This window comes from Passer domesticus, chromosome 1 (assembly GCF_036417665.1).
Source record: "Passer domesticus isolate bPasDom1 chromosome 1, bPasDom1.hap1, whole genome shotgun sequence".
NCBI lineage: Eukaryota > Metazoa > Chordata > Aves > Passeriformes > Passeridae > Passer > Passer domesticus.
In genome coordinates, this window is record NC_087474.1 from 9998547 (window position 1) to 10014387 (window position 15841).

Below are 15841 nucleotides of genomic sequence, written 5' to 3' on the forward strand. Positions count from 1 at the left end.
TTTTGAATTTTATTGTTCATCTATAGAGAAAAAAGACTGCTTACTTAAATTGTCTTCATCCTCCATGGTGGTCGGGCCAGGGCTCAGGTACTTGAAGGGTGCTATGAAGGTTGACAGTATGCTTAGTTTTTCTAGAAGAAAACAGAAGAAAAGATATGTATAAAATCAGTACTCAGTCAATGCATTCACATCTATTTCATACATTTTCTCAGGTCAAAACATCTTGGTAAGTCTGTTTGGTTTTAGGACCTGAAGGAATGGCTTGAACTTGTGTCAGGGCAGGTTTAGGTTGGATATTAGAAAAAGGTTCTTCCCCCAGAGGGTATCTGGGCACTGACCCAGGGCCGTGGTCACAGCACCAGCCTGACAGAGTTCCAGAAGTGTTTGGACAGTGCTCTCAAGCACTTGATGTGACTCTTGGGGATGGTGCTGTGCAGAGCTGCATTTGGACTCGATCCTCATGGACCCCTTCCAGCTCAGCACATTCTGTGACTACCATACCAGCACACCTTACTGAACCTCAGTGCATTTATCACAGCTAGAGGTATTACATGCTGGCACATGCAAACACCAAATACACATTCCTCCTGGTTTCTGACCCTATGTAGTTTTCTTGACTGTGCTTCCCAGCAGTGGTGCCCAAGCACTGCAGAGTAGAGGATGCTTGAACTGGTCCAGCTGGGAATGGGGAGGCAGTCTGCCCTGGGAGAAGGGACATGAGCACTGCTTTAATGGATGGGATCATCTACTTCACTTGTTTCCTGTCCCCAGTGGAGGCTGAACCAGAATTCTTAAGAGAAAACTCAGTGATAGATGGCAAAAATTACTACCATGGCTTGTAATTCTACCAGTTTTTGATAGGATTTTTGGAAAAACCTTAAGGTGTGCCCAAAAAGCTATTGTTCTCTCAAAAAGAACACTATTTGAAATCCCTCTTGTGGACTGATATTAAGTGCTTTTAACTGCAGTTTCTGTTTATCCTGCAGATAGTGTATGGCAGAGACATTTACTTCCAATGCCGTGATCAGACTGAATTAGAGGCCAGGGCAGATTCAGCAAAATGAGAACTCATACTGACTTATACTAGGTTAATATTTGGCTCAGGATTTATCTATAGGGAAAAGTTGAAGTTAACATAAAAACTAGAAACAGATATATATTTGTTTTATTTCCTTTGATAACTAGCTTGTTTAGCTGAACATTTATAGTTTTTTAAGGCTGAATTCCTTCCAACACACTATGGAGACTTTATTAAGGACCAACAATAGCAGAGTGTTTACTTGACAGAAGAAACAGAAACACACCTAACAAAGGTCATCCACAGCTTTGAAGAACTTTGTTGCTATCCTAAAGTACTTCTCTGCTTAGAAAGCCTCAGCTATGGCTGAGGAAATAGGCAGCTGAGGCTCACCTATTTCCTCAGTGAAAACGCTCTGCATCCTGCACATTGTGAACAATGTTGGCCTCTCATCCTGTGGCAGAAGCATCAAAATCAGATGAAGAATGTATTCTTTCAAGTGACACAAGAAAAAATATTTCTATGGGAAATTTCTTTATCATTGACAAAATATTTCTCTGAATTTCCTCAAACTAACTGTCTGCTAAAGTACCACCAGTCTAGAAGGTATTCCAGCTGAAGAGCTCTTCAAACTTTTTCAGCAGCCCATCAGTTAGCTTTTTGGCCTGGCTTTTCCTACATTTGCAAACAATCTTTTTGTTAAAGACTGTTATCAGAAACCATCAAAAATGACTGCATATATTTGCCCTTGGCTGGGTAACATTACAGCTCAACTCTATTATGGGAATTCACTGTAAAAGCTGACTGCTCTTTGTTAAGTAAATACAATAAGCAGAATAAAAGATTGCCTGAAGAAAACCTTTTTCCGTCCAGAAACCTTTCAGCCCAGACTAATATATAATTAGAGCACAAATTAGCCTTCTTCAATTGCAATTTCATTATGGGATTGCAGTGATGGCAGGAACCAAAAGAATGAAGCTATTTATGAATGCTATAGCCAGAAGATCTTTCTAAGTGAATTCTTTGACACTTTTTTGCTAAGGCATTGCTCACTGAGAAATGTGGTGTCTCTGTACGACATCTCACTGTGTGTGAGACTGTGGGGTTGTGATCCTGATAAAGGCTGGTATTCATTCCTGACTTCCTCAGCTGGTTTCTTTGATTGAAGTGAAAAGAGCGTAGGCTTTTGGGACCTAATCCAAAGGCTGCATTTGGTAAGGGAAATGCTTCAGATGATAGACACAGGATCAGGGCAGCCCTTGGCTGTAGTACCAGCAGTGACTGTTGTGTCTCGTACTGAGATCCTAAAGTGTGTGTACTGCACCTGTGCCTGACTGCTGACAGCTGTCAGACCTTCAGGATTAACCCTCAGGACACTGATGTCACACACAAACCTAAATCTTCTTTGCTGAGGAAATATTCTCACTTCTCATAGAGAATTAATTCATTAACCAAGCAATATGGAAATGCTTTCTTGGCTAATGCTTACTCCTGCCACTAATCAAAATGCAAATCCATTTAGTTTTATACTATACTATTGCTAGGTAAAGGGATGTTTTATAATTTCATTTTGTCTAATTGATAGGTGAAATTTACAATGTGGATTTAAAACTCATCAATTTCATTTTTATTTTGTCTTAAGGGACCCTTCAACCAGCTTTTGTTGGTACTGTTTTCCACTTGTTCCCAGAGCCCTCGCTGTGACTTCACTTTGAGTCACAGAGAAACAGGATGGAAAATTTGCTGCATGCTTAGAGCAGCGATGGATGGGTTTGTGTCAACCAAACACAGACAGGTCCTAATAACAGAATATACTTCTATCAATACCAATGATAAAGATTATAATTCAATATGTCAATCCAATGGCTAAGCAAGGGAACATTTAGTGTGTGTCTGGGAGGAGGGCAGGGTTTTGAGTAAGCTCTGTAAAAAGAGAAAAGCTGTAGTATACACACTGCACAGATGAATTATTGACCCAGCAAAGGAGGAAAAGATAAATGACAGAATAATTATTGAAAGTGTTTACAAGGAAATAGTCAGGTTAGGTTTAAAATTTTTGGTATTATTGTGCACTTCCATTTTTTGCTCATTATTGCCTGTTGCTGTACAGACCATGAGACACTTCAGCTTTATTACCAATAGTGAAATTTAGTGTTAATTGTCAAGATTAGGAGACTTGTGTATTCATACTTTATGGTCCCTGTGTAGATTAATGCCCATCATAATTACCCTTTTCCCCAGCAGTTTGATGAAATTTTATAAATAAGATTAAAGGACAAAGTTGTGTTTGAAAAAATCATAGAGAGAAATACCACAAAAGCTTCCTTCTCTCATTCTCTTTTCCTTCCATGACTTTGCTCTTTTTCTCTTTTTTTCTTCCTTTTTCTTCTTTTTTTTCCCCCCCAAAAAAGGAAGCAATGACAGGTAGCCCAAACTAGATCAGCTATTTTTACTTTATAATTGTAAATGTTCTCTGTAGTTGTCTGAGGAAGTTATTTTTCAAGGTTAGGAGAGAAGGTTTAAGCAGAAAAAAAAAGACATTTCAAAAACTCTTTTCTACAGAAATGCAGACAATATAACTCTACGTTTATGAGAAGTAATACATGGAGGTATTATTGCTGGCATTAAAGTTGTACCCAAAGTCTCTGATGCCATGAAGAAGACGTTTCATAAGGGCCTAGGTGGACACAAAGAAAGCATTATTTACAATGGAAATTGAGAGACAAAGAACGGGTATAGCGGAATGTATCTTTAGATGCCCTGGAACACTATAGCAAGATGATAGCATCGTATTTTGTACCGCATTCACTATAAAAATAGTCTTCCAAGTGGAAATCTGCTCCAGTACTATAAGCACAAAAATCATCATTTTTTCTGAAGAGAATCCTGTTACAGGAAGGAAACCTCACTCTTCTGTTTTGGGATGGAAAAGGACTTCAGTTCACTCTTCCAAGCATATATTTTCCAGCAACTGTAAATAGTTAACATAGAATCATGAGCAGTGTTTTTACTGTAGCCATAAAAATAATTTAAATAAAAAAACCCCATGGAGCACGATATGTGTTGCATGAAATACAGAAAATGCTTTAGTACAAATGATTCAGCAAAGCCCGGCACATAAGGCAGGCAAATTTCCACTAAAACCTTCTTTTTTTGTGATGTTGCTCTTGCCCTGGGGATGCAGTCAGAAGGCTGGTCACAGGTCCTGTAAATACACTTTTATTGTGAAGACAAGAATGCACATATACAGCTATAAACACCTTTGTGCCCTTCATACCTATCAGTATTTGAAGGGCACCAGACAATACTGCTTGATCATCAACTCTAGGGAAGTTCTTTCACTCTCAATCACCAGAATAAAAGCAACAGGAACAGCAGGAGCTCAACACTTTTAAAAATCAGCCCTTATACATGTTGGACAAATTGTTTAGCTTTGAGAAGAGCAGACTGAGTGGGGTCATAACAGCAGCCTGCAAGCACATAAAGAGCTGCTGCATGGAAGAACAGAGTAAACTGTGTTCCATGTGCATTAACACAACTAGAAGTAATGGACTTAAATTGCACCAAGGAAAATTCACTTTAGACATTAAAAACCCTTCCTAACAGCAGGGATAGTGCAGTGCTGGAATAGCTTGTCTGGTGGGGAGGTGCTGAAGGGCTGTAGGGAGACAGCTGGAATCTGCAGGGGGTTGCACTTCCTTTATAGAAAGGGCCCATCCTTTGTACTCTCCTGTCTCTGCAGATTCCAGCAGAAAAACTTGCCCTGACCATGAGATCCTGCAGCAGGTTCTAGCTCAGACTTGGAAAAGTGAGTAGTATTTGCTGGTGTTTTCAGAAGTTTGTGGCATGCTCTTTTGCTTGGCAGCTAATGAGCACTATTAAAAATTGTTTTTCAAAAATGCAACTTTCAAACACAAGAAGGATTAGACAGATGGATACCAGTGGTTTGCCAGATCAGCGTTAACAATGTTTTACTGAATTAGTTTCATTCTCGTATTCAAATAGATTACCATAAACTACTTTACTTGTCAGAGGTCTCTTCAATAGTATTCTTTTTAAAACACAATGTGGACATTATAAACCAGTCCTAAGTAATTAATTTGGTTTGTGTAAAGTATGAAATTACTCAGGAGGGGACAAATATGATGCAATAGTGTAAACTCAGCTACAAAATCTCTTGGAAAAACCCTTATTTTATATTTCTCTAAAGCAGTATTTGCAGCTACTTGAATAGTTACAATTTTACAGTTGTGTTTAGCCTTGATTTATTTTGAAAGGGAGGGGGCATACAGGGAAAACAGAGCCTGCACATCAGGAGTTGAATCTTTATCTTCCTTCCTATACCTTAGTCAGTTCAGGCTTGGGCTGACAGTGACTGACAGGATGAAGAGATTCTTAATGCAAAAGTAAAATATGGCAGATTTGAGGAGACAATGATAATCTCTTTAAACCACAGCACTTTTTGGGAAGGTTCACAACCTTCTAAGTGATGGCTTGTATGGCCACCATGCTGCATCATTTAATTTAAGCAGCCGGTTTCTAGATAAGGATTTACGTGCATAGTGTCAGAATCAGCCCTTACAGCTGAGTTTGAGAACCAGCTGTTGAAGCAAAAGTTTCTGGGTGTGCAGGGCTTAGCAGCATTACCCAAGTGCTTTTTGCTTCACAGGCAAGTAGGCAGGCTCCGTGTGATGCTTTTATATCCACATTGACAAAGCTGTGCTGGGGTCCCCATGAATTGCCACCACAGCTCCACTGGGGCTGGGAGGGTCTCTGTCCATCCTCTCCAGCCATGTTTAAGTTGGAAGTGTGGCTGCTCTAAACCCCCTCAGGGGGCTGATGTTTCCATAGACAGAGCAGCAGCCAAAGCTCTGCAGGAGCTCCAGCTTGGTGCCTTGCATGGGATAAGTTCAAGCCTGCAAATATTTGCAAGGGGCTATTGGCACATGCCCATTCCTGCTTGATTTGTGTTTTCTCTCTCAGCCCTGTTCTGTGTGGTCTTAAATTGGGAACTCTGCTGACATCATGGACCCTTGAGAGCCATCAGTCAATGCAATTGAACAGCATGCCTGGCTGAGCAGTCCAAAGGGGAAAAAAGAGTCTTTGAACTGGAGAATGTGAAAGGGTTAAAATATGTGTGACTGTTCCTGTCTGTAGCTGTGATGCTTGACACCCCTGAGAGCATGGCCTTTGAGGTGGACAGTTACTAAAGGTCTGCTTTTTATAATTGGTTTTTAATCCAGAGCATTTGCTGTGATATCCCACTCTTGCCCACATGGAAACTGTTAAGGAAAGCTTTCCTTGGAGGTAGCAGACAAATATGCAGAGAGAAAAAGCTTCTGGTTGAATGTGATTTTCGAGTGGAACAATTTTATTAAAAACAGGGACAAAAGGGACTATTCAGATTAAGGAATTTAAGTTTTTAAAAGGAAAAAAAAATCAACATTACTTTGTTTATTCTCTGCTTCAGCAAGTACCTGAAACAAAGATTTAAAATATCAGAGCACATTGTTTTTAGACTGATAACTAAAGAGAAGACAAAACCAGCTAACATTTTGGTAGTCATCATTTTAGGAGAAGGTTTTCAGCTGCTCAAAACAGGTTGTGCCTTTAGTTAGAAGTCAGAGGTGTGAACCTGGAGCCACGAAATCTTTCTCTGAAACAGGGCAACAAGCTGTTCGGTACGATGCAGTGCCCAAGCACCTGCTTCTCTGCCTTGCCTGGAAGTTGAGCATGGCCTGCCAAGTGCAGGGGTCTTCTGTAAATAGATCTACTTGCTGCCTGTATAAGATTTTTTATGTAGTTCTTAGAGCAGAGAATATATTTTTGCTTTATTCTTGTTCAGTGCTTAGTGAAATGGGATCTGTGTCCAAGACGAGAGCTCTGAAATGCAATTATATTAAATAGCAAAAACAGTTTATGGTGTTATGATGCTGCAGAGAACATTGGATGTGAAACATCAGTTAGCTCAGGGGCCTGGCAGCTGGACTAATCCTCTGTGCATCCCATCCCAGCTGTCTGCTGACCCAGAACTGCTACCTTGGAAAGCTTTTGGGCAAGCTGTGTGAAATGTTTTACCAGGGCCAGTCCAACACCTCACAGGCAGTGTCAGGTCCATGCCCTGTGCTCTGGCCCCCCTGCAGCCCTGCATCACCAGTGCCTCCACAAAGGGCTGCACTCATTTACTCTGAGGCCAAAGTAACTTCTGGCTTGTCACTTGGGAAGCAGAAAGGACCAGCAGAAGCCCTGTGCATGTGATTTGTATGGATTCACTCAATGTGGTCTGAGGTTCACTGGGATTTGTTTAATTGATCACATCATGCATTAGCACATAATTTCTTTCTACAGTGGCATGTCCTGCAGCTCTCCTGCATTTCTGGAATTGAGACAGTGGGGTTTAGCTGCAGATTTATCATGAATTCAAACAAGCACTTGCACAGACAAATCTCAGGGGCTGAACTCTGGTGCTCTGTACCAGCCCACTCCAAGCTCCTTCACCATGGAAGACCCTACGGAATGAAACGCTTTGTGTTGTGAAATATTAGTTTCTTATTACTTGCAGTAAAAAGCAAAGTAAGTAAAAACACAAGGTGGTTGATGGATTTTTAATAAGAAAGGCAATGTGTCTGTGTTTTGTTCTCTGTTAGATTCCTTGAAAATCAATTTGAAATCTAGTTCAGCCTAGTAAAATTAGATCTAAAACTATTTAATTTTGTTGCTAGAGTGTTTCTGTCTCCTGATGCCTTGCTTGAGGATACATAGAGATAAAAATTCTTGAGTTATTATCAGTTTATGTGAATCTGTCTGCCTGTGGAGTGTACTATATTATGTATTTCTAAGTGATCTGGCTGTGGCTTGGAAATGGCAATTTAAAATCCACTTCTTAGCAAGCTTCTTATGCTATTTGAACATTCATTTTGGAAATATTTTTATTTTGCTTTCTATAAACTATGATATGCTTTTCTTTCTTCTTCTTTTTTTATCCCTATTTTTTTGGGATGTCATCACTTTGGAAAACAAGAGAAGCACAGAGAAAATAATAGCATGCAGCCCACCTGTTCCCAATGTGTGCTGAATAAAGATGCAAGAAGACCACAAAAATAGCCAGTGGATTTATTAAGCATACAATAAATCAGTGTGATTAACTATGACTACTTGATTGTATGCCAAACAATATTATCAAAGAGAAAATCTTCAGTCATATAGGCATCTAATTTGGCCAGTACTAAGGTGAGCAGGTGAGTTTCTCATCAGCCTGTGTCTCTGTACAAATCTGCACTACTTAAGGAGACTTTGCTAAGCTGGAACAGAAAACTGTATGAAAGTTGATTTTAAGAGAGGTTAAGAGAGGTTTTCCTATTACTAATTTAAACATGTCAACTAAATTATTATTATGCAAAACAAGAGTGGTCTAACCCAGAGTACCGCAGTTAGTAAAGGTATTTAAAAGGATGCCTGGAGCCAGTGGAGCTGAGGAGCAAAGCAGCTGCCTTTGCAGGCAGGAGTACAGACTAAGGCTCAGCACTGTCCATGCAGAAGGACAAGGAGGATACAAAGCTTTGTGCTGCACTACCTAATTTTGAAGGGTTTTGCCACCTTCTGAAAACAGCAATGCACTCAGGTAGATAAATTCTAGGATGATGCTGAGCTGTTAATACCAAGTCTCAGTTTTCCAAACTCTGTCTCCAAGTTCAGCCATTATCTGCTGTAAGAAAGGCTGAACAGCCCCAGGAGGGACAGATCTCATTGGCATGGACTCGTACAAATAAATGCCAATATTTAATGCATTTAATGCATTTAATGGGATAAATGCAATAAAGCCCTCTCAGCAGGTGCCTTTTGATTACACCTGGGACCTAGATTTAGGCTAAAAGACTGACTTGTAGATGTCCAAAGTTAGGAGACATGATTTCTACACTACCTCCCTGGGAAATCCTGACCTGTGTTCTGGTGGGTGTTACCACTGCCTGTGGCTGGATTACAAGGTGCAGAAGGGGATGTCCTTCTTCCCTGAGCATTGCAGCCCCTGCAAGAAGGTTCTTCTATTGACAAGTTTTCTTGGTATTTTCAGTCCTTGATCTATGCATAGGTTTGGGTAATGAACTGAAAGGTGTGTTACTGAAAGAGGGATCAAAACTCATTTATGCTCACAGAGCTCCCACTTAAGGCACTCAAAGAACTGCAAACACCATGAGTTACTACACGGAGAAACTGTAAAGATATTTCTGTAGGTGCAATGTGGATGAACAGCTAAGTATATACTTTATGCTCTGTAAAATGATAGTTCCACTGTAAAGTGAGTCACCCAACATGGGCATAGCAATGTGCTTCACCTCAACACAAACAGCTTTTTTAGTTCTTTTAAGGTTTCCCTTGCAGTTAAGGTTTCATCTGCAGTTAAGCCCACAAATGCAGATGCAGAGCTGTCCATCTCCTTTCCAAAACTGGCTAAGGGACGGATGTGGAACATTAGCTGAGTGCAGACACTGTCTGTGAGCACTCTGTGAGCTGTAACCCTCTCCCTCCCAAACTGAATATCTGCTTAAACATTGGGAAGTGAATGGCCTGCATCAGAAAGCTCCAGCTGGCAATTAGTGGTGAAAGGCTTTTTAAAAGCTCTTCTCTGTTCATCTGCTGTAAGCAGCCAAGTATGACCTCTCCCTTTTGTTCTTCTATAATAATAATAATGCATATTTAACCTGATTCCTGCCCTGGTTTATCCTTGGTAACAGGAGGCAGTCTTGTGTTAACTAATCTTTCTATGGGCAGAAAGTTAATGGCATTACCATTACGGTTCAGGGTATATAAGATAATTGCAGGGCTTTCTCAGGAAAGATGCTACTGAGAGAAGTCAGGTCTGCTAATTGAGCCAGTTATTTAAGCATTTAGGCATTTAAATTCTCATTTGACCCCTTGGGAGCTGAGACAGGTAGAAGGAGTCAGGGGCTGTCCTAGGTCTGTCCTGGGTCTTGCTGGTATTACAGTGCCTTTGACTGAAAAGCAACTCCTCAGTTTCATCTGTTAAGGCATGACCCTTTTAAACTTTCCATCACTGCTTGTAGAGGGTCTTAACGTCTCAGGTTCATCACTGATACTTTGTTAGTATTTTCTTTTTACTATTTCAGTCTTTATTCAATCCTAGGACAAATGGCTTCAAATCTTTTTCTCAATTAAGAACGGTGACAAAGGAAAAGTTTGCTAAAGCTTTACAAAGAATAAGTTTTCAGAGTGATGCAAAGGGAACTTGACACCTGACTCCCATCAACAATAATAATGAGGGTTGTGCATCTAACTCTTTCTGCATTGTGCTGACATTGTACCCTTGAATGTTAGTACAGTTCAATAATTCTCCAAAGATGAGGCAGCTTATTTTCTCTGCCATTGCTGCTTTGCTGGCATTTTTATGGCATTCCCAGAAGTACTACCTGTCAGAGTTAGTACTTCCAAGGATGGCATTGCTTTGGGGTGATTGAGGATTGATGTAATTAAAGAGAAGGCAGTCTACTGCTTGCCCATGGGTATTTTATATTAAGCATTTCACAGAACAGCCACCATTGATGATTTAAATGATGACAGAGTTGGGCTGCTCTGTATGGGCAACAGTGATTCAAACCATGAATTCAGGGATGTGCATCCTCTATTTTATGCTCAGAATTCTGAGAGTGCTGCAAGAAAAAGCTTTCTAGGAAAACTGCAACTTCCTCAAGAGCCATTTAGCAAAAGAAGGTGTTCCTGCCCATGGCAGGGAGTTTGGAACAAGGTGACCTTTAAGGACCCTTCCCAACCCAAACCAAAGTTATGAATAACACTATGAAAATTTGCAGAAACTTGCCACAGGCAGAAATAGTCTCAGTCACATCTAGGGACAAATAAGATCATTATTTGGGAATAAGTTGGTAAAGAATAGGAAAAAGAAAATATTATATCATTAAATAAATCCCCTGGTGCAGTTGTTGTTGTCTTAAGTGGGATTATCTGATTAAATCTACACATGCTTTTGTTGTGCATATCAACATCTGGAGCAGCCACTGTAGGCTTTCTTTAATAGTCAGTGAATAGTCAGTATAGCCTATGGCATTAAAGAGCATTGATTTTCTCCTAAGGTCAGTATGTATTAGTTATGCTCTGTAGACTGAACATATTAAGAAACACACAAAATATCAGACATATTATTATCTCAGTGTTTACCACTTAAAAAAAATGATGAAGTGTTAAAATCCAACAGGAAGGCTGATCTTTAACACTGCAGACAGAGTTACTAAGGGTAGTCTGGGAACATAAACCAGCTCTTTGTGCAGAAAGAAGAGGAATCTGTTTCTTCTCTTCCCTGCTATAATGTCCATAAACTCCAATTACATTTATAACTTTGCATTAAATTAAATATGTTATTTTACACAAGCACTTAAAAAGTCCACTAAGTATCCAATAACAGTTTTCTTTATTCCCTTGTTAGCAGCTGCCATGGCAGCAGGACTCGCACAAGAATGAAAGTGATTTAGTGCATTGATTTGCAGTTGGCACGGCCCTCTGTTCTCAAAAAGAACTGATTAGCTTAGCAGGAAAGTGCCATTTACTTTTTATCGTGTTTCTTTCCTTCTCATCTCCCTTCAGTGGCTGCCAAGAGGAACAGAAGAGCTGTAACCTCCTGAGCAGGTTTCTTGCTTTCTTCAGCTCCAAATTCTGCAATTCTGAGGACTAATTTGCCTGGATAGTGCTGTAGCATGCATCTACACAGATGCAGAGGTTACTGCTTTGGTGTACTGAAAACAGGTCCCACTGAGCTCTTTCAGGCTCTTTCTACACAAAATTAACCCTGACTAGGAGAATCTCCCATGTGTCCAAAAGTGCCATCTAAACCAGGATTTTAGATTTTAGATTTTGTCCCCATTTACTGGTAAAGCATATAGGCAAATATCTAGCTGGGAAGATTTCTCTTGAGTATCTCACTTTTGCTTCATAAACTGACTGTTTGGCTTGCCTTCTAATATATTACATTTGAAGGACTGTGTACACACTTCTGCACCTCTGATCTTCCATGTATTGAAGCTGCTGGGGAAACTCTTGATTCACCAGTTAAAAATAAAGATTTTTTTGCAGTGGCAGAATGACCAACAGCTGCAATAAAACAGTGGGAGTCATTGAATTAGCAATTATTTTCCCTTGAAGACCAATTCATGACAAAAGTTCAGTTTGCTTTGGCTAAGACTCCATCATTTTAGAGGTCAGATCCTCAGCTGGAGTGAGTTTCTGTGGCTTTACTGAACTCCATGAACATACACAGAGTCATGGCAGCTGAGGTCAGTGGAAAAACACTGTTTCAAACCAGTTAAGGTTCTGATCCCATAAACTTGTCATGACTGTTCAGTCTCATTAGTCCTTTTCAGTTCTCTCTCAAACTTGTCAAAAATTCAACCATGCCTAGTCTTCTTAGGGGTGTTACATGTTTCCAAGTCTGTTTCTACTAAGAAATAATAAGGAAAAAAAAAAACCCAAAAGGAAAGGGTGGGAGGCTGAAAACCTGGTTCAGAGTTATTTCTGGAAACAAAGATTAAAAGAGGAAGAGGGGAGAGAGAATCTGCTTCTTATTTTCTAGCTGAAATTCACTCAATGATATTAATCCTTTGGACTCTTTACAGTTAGTAGAGATGAAGAAGCTAATCTCTGTCTCTTCTACACTGGAGGCTCCATTAGTTCTACTAAATAGCTGGTGCAGCACCAGAGAAAGGAGTACACACGCATTTACCTCCCTTCTCCTTTGATCTCAGCAAGAGATTATAAAACAGCTCCCATATTCTGTTCTTTCATTTTAAAATGCAAAGCAATCTGTAACTTTCTTCCCTCTGGCACAGGAAATCCTGGTGAGGAGAAGGGCCCTTTACTAGAAAATGTATAGCTCACACTTTTCAAATGTATCTAACTCCATTAGTCATGTGAATTCAGTCTCTTTTATTCCCTCGTATGAACCATCTTTCCTCCTTCCACAACAACAAAGAAAATCCTCTTTTCTGGTAAAGCAGGAGTTATTTGAACTTCACTGATTCAAAAGACTGCAGTATCTGCCATAGCTAATGAACTCCAGGCAAACCAGGGGTGTGCTGACAGGGCAACATGACCACAGTCCTCTCCTAAATCACCAGAAAATAAAAGCTACCTCTGTGCAGGACCAAAAGTACTGCTGATGTGGGTGTACTCTGCTAGCAAAACCTTACTCTCTTCGTGCTGTACACCATTTGTTTTGCCACCAGTGGTAAACTTTAATAATCTTCAGTTGAATTTTAGGATAAAATGCCTTAAACTCCATTGCTTGCAAAGGGATGTGTGCCTGGCTCAGATACAGAAGTAAACATTTGGTCAGATAAAACCAACGTCATGTGTCTGGTCATTCACAGTTCTCTCACACATCTGAAATGAAATGTCTTTCTTGGCTGTATTCTGGGTTTTCTTCCTGTGAAAACTCAGACACAAGGTGATAGAAGAAGGCAAAATGGCACCAGGGTGTAGACAAAGCATGGTGTCAGAAGGTGGTTGAGTGTCATACCTACAGCTGGATGGCATAGAAATACAGATAGAGGCACACAGTTGTGGCCTCCAAAGTGGACCTGTAGCCCTGTACCAGAGCCTAAAATTCATTAGGTTTGGAGATCATCTACCATCAGATGCCTCAAAAAGGGACATGCAGGTGACGACCTTCTTAGTGTGGTTTTCATGAAATTATTCAGTAATAAATACTGAAGATTAGAGTGTATCCAAAATCTGTCCCCCTTCAGGGCTTGGGGAATTGCTTGTGGTTACCCCTTGTGGAGGGACCCCTTCAGTTCGGGAATTTTTCCTGAGGACTGATGCCCAAGCCCTGTCTTTCAAACTGGTGGGAAATGGGAACAAGAATCAGAGTATTTTAAAATGGGGTAGCTGTGGGTGACAGTGAGGGTAGACCCTTGTACCCAGGTGACACAGTCACTGTATTTATCCAGAGCAGGACTTTGGACTGATGGCCCTGGAAGGGCTGGGCAGGGTGGAAGAGCCCATCCCTGCCCTCAGGGAGCACACAGTCAGCACACTGTTAGCACAGCCTGGCTACCTGCACATGCAGTTCCACTTCTATATATATTTTAATGCTGTTCTACACAGATTTTAACTTTTACATTTGACCAGCAGGTTTTCAGCATAGGAAGAAACAATAACAGATATTTGCCAGTAATCCTGCTCTTCCCTACTGCCAGTGTCAGACACTAATACCAGTCCTTGCATCAAAAACACACTTAAGGACCATGCTCAACGAGGCCTTGCTTGGCTTCCAAATCTTTTGGTTAAAATATGCCAGGTTCTGATCCACAGCAGAGACTCTGGGAACTGTCACCCTTGTGAACACCTTGCAGCAGGGCTGGAGGCACAGGAGCACAGCCACCTCCACTGGCACTGGGTCACTGTCCTGAGCACAGCCTGTGGCTGATGGGTGGCAGTGAATGGGCCCCCCAGGAGCTGGCACATTTCTGCTGGCAGCAAGTGCCAGGGCAGGGAAAGGTTCATGCTGCCACGGGGCTCATCTGAGAAGCCCTTATGGGCCAGTCTGCGGCCTCGTGTCCTGCAGGTTGATGGTTCTTTGTTGTGCTGCTGTGCATAAATGCTAGGCCAGTGTAGCAAAACAATACTAACCTCAGTCTTCATTATTGGAAATAGGCTGTGCTCTGGTTTGTTCAGTTTTGCAGTGTTGCTCAAATGTGGAATCCGGGACAGTGGGATATATTAGGGGGTCACACCTGTAGTGCCATGGCTAAAGACCAAGATATTACAACCATATATATTAACTTTTCTAAGGCATGTGATTGTCCAAGACTATTCAGAATGTCCAGGAGCATTTGTGGTAAGAAAATTGAAGTACTTTGGCCTTAGCTGAGCTTCAACAGATAGATTTGCTTCATATTTGTTAGCAGAAGTTACGATGACAGAGAGAGGGAGAAAGAAAAAGTGACAACTTTGTCTCCAGAAGTAGCCATATAGTAAATCTCCAGTGAAGAGTTTTATGGGAAAAGGTCGATTTCCACTATTCTGCTTCCAGACCTTATAGATGGTTATAAGGACAAAGGTAATTATCTAACACTGGTGATTTAAATACAAACAACACAATCATTCATTTCTTTAGCTCTGAGTGACAAAACTTCAGAGTGCAATGTGACCTCTGCCTCTTCCACAAATGACTTACTAGCAAGAAATGAACTTCTTCAATTCAAAAAGAAATGGAGAAAAACAAATCCATATCTTCCCTCCCTAAAGGGACAACAAGATCATAAAGTCATGCTCCATATGGCCCTGCCACTGTCAGGTGGTTTAGGCAGTAGATTGAGATCTGTGTCATTGATATGTGTAGACCTCAAGATCTGTCTATCTGATGTCTATTGCTGAGAGAGCGATTTGTATCTAATTTGTTCAGTAGTTTTTCTGTTTGTATCGTACTTTGATTTTCCCAAATATACTTGTCAGTAGAATTTACTCAAGTGCACTTTGCAAACATATTTTAGCCTATGCAAACTATTTGTTTTGACTGTTCACTACTCATGCTGTGTAACCAGCCACCTAAGGCAAAGTGCAGTTTTCCACTGGTTTTGCAGATGACTGATCCCTGAAGTGCCCTGAACTCCTTCTGCAAATTTCTGCTGTAATCTGTCTCCAGTCACTCAATAAGGTTACCAAAAGCTATTTTTCAGTCACATAACAAGCGCCACTGTCTCTTGTCTCAACAGATATGCTTAGTGTCCTGGCAGAAATAAAACAGTGATGGAAGTGATTAGCACACATGTGAAATGAGTTGGAAAAGGAACACTTTCA

General features: G+C 40.7%; 1 protein-coding gene across 2 annotated transcripts in view; it reads right to left on the bottom strand.

Annotated features, from left to right (window-relative positions):
• The window catches only part of ADARB2 (adenosine deaminase RNA specific B2 (inactive)), a 304122-nt gene that overhangs the window by 107093 nt on the left and 181188 nt on the right, over window positions 1-15841 (bottom strand). For both annotated transcript variants that reach the window (XM_064390598.1, XM_064390666.1), the window contains exon 2: window positions 45-131. In XM_064390598.1, the coding sequence (XP_064246668.1) occupies window positions 45-131 (87 nt within the window). The remainder of the gene's footprint in view (window positions 1-44; window positions 132-15841) is intronic.